Source organism: Nematolebias whitei, chromosome 4, assembly GCF_014905685.2.
Source record: "Nematolebias whitei isolate Nwh7 chromosome 4, NemWhi1, whole genome shotgun sequence".
NCBI classification, from domain to species: Eukaryota; Metazoa; Chordata; class Actinopteri; order Cyprinodontiformes; family Rivulidae; genus Nematolebias; species Nematolebias whitei.
Genome location: NC_056501.1, coordinates 52,265,130 through 52,273,584, shown reverse-complemented (window position 1 = coordinate 52,273,584; position 8,455 = coordinate 52,265,130). Strand labels below are relative to the sequence as shown.

The window sequence follows — 8,455 nt, the reverse complement described above, 5'->3', positions numbered from 1 at the left end:
TACTACCAGCTGTAGTTAACAATTCGCATGGGAAAAACAAAACAAACAAACAAACAAAACAAAACAACCAGCGTATTACTTTTTTACAGCTTTCCTTAAAAGCACTCATTTTCTTTGATAGCTGAGATGAACAAACCTCTAATGAACCTCTGACTGCTGTTATTAAGACAAACGTGTATGGATTACATGATTCATGTTTTTTTTCCTACTTATATCAGTTACAATTTTATTTCAGTTCTTAACCTTTTCAGGACAAAACCAGCCCAATCAATCAAAAAACATAAAGTGATTGTTGGCGTGCAAGAAAACAAGTGGCTGCATCATCATTTCTGAATAGCTCCGTATCTTGAGCCAACACAAAGGCAGCAAAAAGTAAAGTTTTAAAACACAAATTTTGTTTGAAAAAATCTCAGTTTTTCATACCAGAACCTAAAGCCAGTGTCTGATACAAATGTGGGTGGATGGGACCAGTGGCTCTGAAAATTCAGCTGTTTATAACTCGTATAGCTTCAAGTGAGAAACGAGGTCCACACCTCCATGGCCTAAAGAGTAAATTAAGGTAGTGCAGTGTAGAAGTACAAAACATGGGTATACATCAAGTGTACATTTGCAACGCTGCCTTAAACACAACTCTAGGTAAATGCTGCTGGTACAAATAGTTTGGTAAAATCTCAGCCAGCTTGGTAGTGTCTGTTTTTCTTTACTTCCTTGGGCTGATTATGCTTTCACCTGAAAAAAGATTTTGTTCTTGATATCCATCAGCATGTTGCTGATTTGGCCTTTTTTTTTTTTTTTTTTTTCTAAAATAGATTTAGACTCATACTTGGGAGCAACATGTGAGGCAAGTAAATTGACACAGCCTCTCATGCCCATCTTTTATTTTCTGAAACATTTTAATTAAAACTTTTCCAATTGTTTTGGGGAGCAGCATTTGATTACAGCCCCATATCTGCTGTCACACATCAGAAAACATGTATAAAACCACAACATTATCACACACGTGTGCTTTTTCATTGACTCTGACACACAAAAAAAAGAGTATACATAAGTATAAGAGTACTCTTATATGGTAAGAAACTAGAGAAAACAAAGATATAACAGTACCTTTCATCCAAAGAGAAACACACACTGTGATAACTAGAAGGTTGGTATTACTGGCATAATTCAACACAGAAGTAATCCTAAATAAAATACATGTGATAATGTTTATGTGTCTACACTTGATTAAAGTTGTATTTACAGTGGCCACAAAATGCAACTGGAAACATACTGTACTTTCAAGGAAATATGTACTTGAATAAACCGCACAATATGTTACCACGAATCTTTAAATATAAATATACAGTACATGTACACATTTACAAAAGCCAGGCTTTTCAAAAGTGCTGCAGATGGTGTAGAAAACAGGTGGAAATAGAGGATCACACTGCAGTCCAGGACTGTAAAAGTATGTGTACACAGTTGCTGGAGGTATTTGGTTTATCTCTTCCCCAGACCAAGAAACAGTCAGAACAGGGTTTCTAATTGGATGGGACCAAATCCTTTATATTGGGTTCTCTGTTCAGGTAGGTGGCCCAGTAGACAAGGTTGAATGAGCCAAAGAGGACTGGAAACATAATCCGTGACATCCGGTCAATTTTGCTCACACTGTTGAATGTCTTCTTGCTCTCCTGGGCTTTCCCATCTGCTTTGGGCTTGCTGGGATCTGCAGCACCGCTTTTGGCGATGGTTGGAAGTGTGCCGGAGTCCTTGTTGATACTAGGGGCATAGTTGGCCACAGCCACAGCATAGGCATTATTCTTCTTCACCATCGACGCTCTTTCTTTTTTCTGTTAATAAGCCAAAAGCATCAGTTAATGTCAAAACAGCCTCGTTTGTCATCAGCTGTCCATGAGTTTGAAATGAATGCAAATGAAGGATGCTGGTTGGACATTTTGAAATGCCAAAATGAAGGCCAATAAGTCTACATCTGTCACCAGCTGCAGGGCATGCATTCAATTTTACATCTTCACACATTACTAAAAGGTGTTAAAAAAATTCAGCCCACGTAAACTTCTACGATATCCATCAATGATCTTATCCTTACACTTTATCTTGTACAGTAGTCCCTCGTTTATCGCGAGGGATCTATACCCTGAAGCCCCGCGATAAGTGAAAAACTGCAAAGAAGGAATAGTAGTACAAGTAGTAGGTACAAGTTTATTATATATATATATTAGGGGTGTAACAATACATCAATTTACATCGATATATCGATTAAATGATTATTGATTCAATTATACTGTGGCAAAACTAAAACGTTGATTCATATAGTCAACTTTAAATACGCTTTTATTTTGAAATTCCCAAGGCACGTCTGTGTCACCATTTCCGTGCGCGGCTGCGCTCTGCGGCCGCCTCAGCAACATGGCAGACGAGGCAGAGAACACAGATGATGACATTCTCTCTCCTGCTGGATTTAAATCAACTGTGTGGAAATATTTAGATTCCAGCAGAAGAACGGCTCAACAGACAGAACTCAGGTCGTATTCAACAGGTGACGTGAATACTGTCGAATTTAGGTGTATAGAGTTATAATATTATTTAATTTAAATACTGTGAATTTAAATACTCAGGAAACAACAAATGTGTCCGTTCACCTGAAGAACAAACAGGACATTGATAGCCATGTTATGTAAGATCAATATCTGTTTCTGTTTCTTTATAAGTGAAAGGTCATCAGGGCACTTTTAAATTAACTGTTTTAAAACAATGCACTCAAACATGAGAAATGTGAGACTGTACTGAACAGGTCATTTATTTTATTTTTTCATTAATTAAGAAAAATGGGTTTTTTTTATAATTTAAATACCTGGTGCCTGTAATAACAGAAATAAAAGGGTTATATCATATTGGAATTGCTTTTGTAAATTTATTTATACGTAAATGAGATGGGCATTTGATATCGCAATATATCGATCACAAACTTGTGAATCAAATAGAATCGAAATTGTATCATGACAGACTTTGTGATATCGAGAAAAATCGTATCGTCATACAAAGAAATCTATATAATATCGTATTGTGGTAAAGCTGGTGGTTTACATCCCTTTTTTTTTTCTTGCTATTCTACGGTGAAACCAGACGTGTTTTCCCTCTCTGCCCCCCACCCGCTTCCCTGCTGTGCTCTTTTGTCCTGTGAACCCTTAAAAAGCCTCTTTTTTTCTGCATACCTCTTAATTAGAAGGATCAGCTGGTCTCTCAACAAAATCGATCAACTTCTCCCGACAGGAGTCAGGGTAAGGAGGGACCCTCTGAACTCTAGAGGAAAAATTGGATTCATGATGACGACTAGAATCTACTGTTTGGGTTGGTGGAATCTGGTTGTCTACAAATTCGTGTGGAGGTGTTGAAGCTTGACAGTGCTCGGACTGAATGTGGAGCTGTGACAGGGAATTGGAGCAGCTGTTATCAGGACTGTGATCTCCCTGGCAGCACTCATGAATGGTGGGAATAATCTGGAGAAGCTGTGAGCTCGACTTTTGGAGTAAAGGATCAATTTGGCTGTTTTGGAGTTTCCATCAGAGAATATGTCAGAGTCAGAGTCAGAGTTTCTTTATTGTCATTCGCACCTCATGGGGTACATGTGGTGGAGCGAAATTATGTACACAAGGTCCCAGTTACATCCAACAATAAAATGTATAAGAAAAACAGTAATAACATCTAAGATATGAACTAAGAAAAACATCAACTAAATATACACTACTATGTACAGCAAGACTTTAAAGGCATTATCTATACTGCCACCGAACTGTCTGTGTTTTAACGCCCCCGCAGCAATCTGGCCGGCGCGGTGGTGGATTATTAACAATATTCAAATCAACTTTTGACTGTAAACAACTGCCCATCCCAGTTTCCCACACCAGCTTTGAGCTGAGCGTCTTTGAACTCGGACATTCACCTCCGACGTTATTTGCACTTGTCTACCGCCCACCTCGGTCTAAGGATTTCATAAATGAGTTTTCTGACTTCTTGGCTGAAATCACACCAAAATATGAGCACGTTTTCATTATTGGTGACTTTAATTTGCACATGTGCTGTCAGGAGAAGCCCTTGGTTAAGGACTTTTTAGATTTATTGGACTCATTTAATTTAACTCAGCATGTAAACGATCCCACCCAAGAGCGTGAACATACACTGGACCTTGTTTTAACTCATGATATGACTGTTAATAATCTTGTTATTGGTGATAATGTTTTTTCAGACCACATGCCAGTCCGGTTTGAGTTCACCCTCCCCCATCTAACTCCTAAGCCGTGCATTCCTACACGTCGCACTCGGACCATTAACCACTTCACTGCCGCACGTTTCACAGATGTTTGTAACTCTGAAATGATCATTCAGCCCCCAGTGTTTCTCACCACCACTGAGGAGCTGACATCCCAGTTCATCTCTGTCTGCTTAAAGACTCTGGATCATGTTGCACCTGTTAAAACCAAAAAATCAAAACTCCGAGCAGAACTTTGTCTGAGTGACGTCACCAAGGCCGCTAGGCAGCAATGTAGGAGGGCGGAACTAAAGTGGAGGAAAGACAGGCTGCAGGTCTCTTTTCAAATACTTAAAGAGAGTTGGCGCTGTTATCAGAAAACAGTAAAAGCTGCTAAATCAAAATTCTTCTCTGATATAATTACCTCAAACTCTCACAACCCACGTGTCCTCTTCTCCACCCTAAACTCTGTTCTCCACCTCACTGAACCATCACCTCTGGAAGCCTCGACTGAGCTGTGTGACAACTTCCTACATTTCTTTTTGGATAAAATTGCGACCACCCGGGCTCTCATTTCCCCTCCAACTCATGACCCATCCATCCCACCTCAATCTGTAGCTCCTTTTGATCATTTTGAACCCATCACTCTATCTTCTCTAGAGCAGGTCATGTGCAGCTTGAAACCTTCTGGTTCCCCCTTTGATGTGGTCCCCCCTCGACTACTGAAGGAGGTGTTTCCAACTCTAGGTCTGTCCATTCTTGCCATAGTAAACAGTAGTTTATCCACTGGCGTGGTGCCAAAATCCTTTAAACATGCTGCTGTCCAGCCTCTCCTGAAAAAAACAAACCTTGACTCCTCAGTCGTTTCCAACTTCCGGCCTGTCTCCAAACTCCCATTTGTTTCTAAAGTACTGGAGAAAATAGTCGAGTCCCAGTTGAAGTGCTTCCTGGAGGATCACGCCATCTTAGAGCTTTTCCAATCTGGCTTTAAACCTCTCCACAGCACTGAAACTGCCCTGCTGAAGGTCTTTAACGACATCTTCAGATCCACAGATACTGGTGTTTCTGTGCTGCTTGTGCTGTTGGACCTCACAGCCGCCTTTGACACCATCGACCATGAGATCCTCATTGCTAGGTTGGAGCAGTGGGTGGGCGTCACAGGATCAACCCTCAATTGGTTCAAATCTTACCTCACTGACAGATCCTTTTGTGTCTCCATCAAGGATTTTAGTTCTGCAGAGGCAGAGCTTAAATGGGGGGTTCCGCAGGGGTCCATACTGGGTCCCCTCCTATTCTCTTTATGCCTGCTGCTGCTTGGTGCTATTTTCCGGAAACACAACATGCCCTTCCACTTCTATGCAGATGACTGTCAAATTTACTTCCCCCTAAGACACAATGGTACATGCTCTATTCAACCACTGCTCAACTGCCTGGCTGACATCAGGGACTGGATGGCTTTACATTTCTTGAGTTTCAATGAAAAGAAGTCTGAAGTCACGTTGTTCCCTCCCAACGACACGATCACAAACCACTGCATCGACCTTTCCGCTCTAACCATGTCAGAAAAACAAAGAGTCTCTACTCTGGGCGTGATAATGGACCCTTCCCTGAAACTTAACAATCATGTAAACATGATTGTTAAATCATGCTTCTTCCAACTGAGGCGGCTGTCTAAACTGAAGCCCATATTGTCCAAAAATAACATGGAGACAGTAATACATGCATTCATTACATCTAGGCTCGATTACTGCAATTCGTTCCTGTTTGGTATCAGTCAGACCTCCATTGCACGACTACAACTGGTCCAGAATGCAGCAGCCCGATTTTTAACCAGTACAGGCAAAAGAGAGCACATTACACCAGTTTTGGCCTCACTGCACTGGTTACCGGTTCACTTTTGAATCCAGTTCAAAATACTCATGTATGTCTACAAATCACTGAACAGTGTTCCCCCCCATCTCTCTGATCTGCTACAACCGTATGTCCCACCACGCTCCCTGAGGTCAGTGGACCAGTTGCTCCTCACAGTTCCAGGAACTCGTCTTAAGCGTAGAGGTGACATGGCCTTCTCTGTAGCAGGACCAAAACTCTGGAACAAGTTACCTCTGCTTGTCAGACAGGCCCCGTCCCTTTCGGTTTTCAAGTCCCGTTTGAAAAACACTACTATTCAATAGCTTTCAACACAAGATGATCTGTGTTTTGATCCTGTATGCTCTACACTGGTTTGTTGTCATTATCTGCATCGTTTTTTGTCTATATTCTGATTTACATAATTTTGTATTTTGCTTTGTGTGTTACCTGTTGTTTTGTCTGTACAGCACTTTGGTTGACCTTGTTGCTGTTTTAAGTGCTTTATAAATAAAGTGGTATGGTATGGTAACATTGAAACAGATCAGCAGCAACATGAAACAGATCAGCAGCAACATGAAACAGATCAGCAGCAACATGATGTGATTTTTCACAGTGATTATTCTAGTTAGAGATTCATGAGTCTAACAGCCTCATGGTAGAAGCTGCTCCTCAGTCTAGTGGTTCTACACTTAATGCTCCTCAACCTCCTTCCTGAGGGGAGTGGGGCAAAAAGTGTGTGTGCTGGGTGAGTGGGGTCCTTCATGATGCAGGTGGCCCTCTTCCTGCATCTAGAGGTGTAGATGTCTGTGATGGTAGGGAGACTGACTCCAACATCTTCTGTGCAGCCTTCACCACTCTCTGCAAAGCTTTTCTTTCTGCAGCTGTGCAGCCTCCATGCCACACGTTGATGCTGGAGCACAGGATGCTCTCCACTGCACACCTGTAGAAGGAGGTGAGGACTGAGCTTCCCAGACCAGCTCGTCTCAGCCGCCTGAGGAAGTAGAGTCTCTGATGAGCTTTCTTCATCAGGGTGGTGGTGTTGTTGCTCCAGCTGAGATTGTCATTCATGTGTACACCCAAGTACTTGTAGCTGGAGACCACTTCCACCACAGATCCTCTAATGTTCAGGGGGGTGTAGATGTTTTTGTTCCTTCTGAAGTCCACAATCATCTCCTTTGTCTTCTTCACATTGATGTGAAGGTTATTCGCTTTGCACCAGCTCTCCAGGTGTTCCACCTCTTGCCTGTAGCTGGGCTCATCATTGTTTGTGATGCATCCCACCACCACTGTATCATGTGCAAACTTTACAATGTGACAGCCTGGGTACTGGCTTTGGTACTTTACTCTGCTCACGTATGATTGTGCAGCTGCACAATCATACGTGAGCAGAGTAAACAGGAGGGGGCTCAACACACATCCCTGAGGAGAGCCAGTGCTGAGGGTTATGGTGGAGGAGGAGAAGTTGTGGATCCTCACTAACTGTGGTCTGTTTGTTAAGAAGTCTAGTACCCAGTTGCAAATGGAGGGGCTTAGTCCTAGTGTGAGTAGTTTGTCCATCAGGGTTTTGGGGGATCATGGTGTTGAAGGCGGAGATGAAGTCCACAAAGTGCATATGGACGTAGGAGTCCTTCTGCTCCAGGTGGTTGAGCGCAGTGTGGACCACAGAGGAGATGGCATCCTCTGTTGATCGGTTCTCACGGTATGCATACTGATGAGGGTCCTCGTTGATGTTGATGGTTGTTTTGATGTGAATCATGACCAGTTTTCGAACCATTTAGCAACTATCAAGGTGAGGGCCACTGGCCGATAGTCATTCAGACCAGTCACTGTAGAGCTTTTTGAGACTAGGATGATGGTGGCAGTCTTCAGGCAGGTGGGAACTGTCTTCAGGGTAAGTGAGGTGTTAAAGATGTCTGCCAGCACCTCGCAGAGCTGATCAGTACATTCCTTCAACACTTTTCTGGGGATGTTGTGTGGGCCAGTTGCCTTGTGCGGATTAATCCTCCTGAAGGTACTCCTTACTTCTGCTGAGGTCACGCTGAGATGCTCTTCGTCCGGTGGTGAGGTGAGTCTGGTGCTGGGTGGTCTGTTCGGGTCTTCAAAGCATGCATAGAACTTGTTGAGGGCATCAGGCAGAGATGGGTCTTTGGGGCATTGTTCACTCCTTCCTTTATAATCTGTTATGCACTTAATGCCCCTCCACATGCTCCGAGGGTCTTGTGAGATGAATTGACCCTCGATCCTTTGTGTATATGTGGCCTTGGCCCTCTTAATACCAGCAACCAGCTCTTTTCTTGTCCTACTCAGCTCCTCTGAGTTTCCAGACCTGAAGGCAGTGTTCCTGGCTTCCAGCAGGGT

The 8,455-nt window shown here is 42.7% G+C and overlaps 1 protein-coding gene across 1 annotated transcript in view; it reads right to left on the bottom strand.

Annotated features, from left to right (window-relative positions):
- Positions 1–777: 777 nt before the first annotated feature.
- Positions 778–8,455, bottom strand: part of LOC119408594 (gamma-aminobutyric acid receptor subunit alpha-2) — a 130,328-nt gene continuing 122,650 nt past the window's right edge. The window contains exon 10 of the mRNA XM_037675435.1: positions 778–1,829. Within this exon, the coding sequence (XP_037531363.1) occupies positions 1,521–1,829 (309 nt within the window). The 3' untranslated portion in view covers positions 778–1,520. The remainder of the gene's footprint in view (positions 1,830–8,455) is intronic.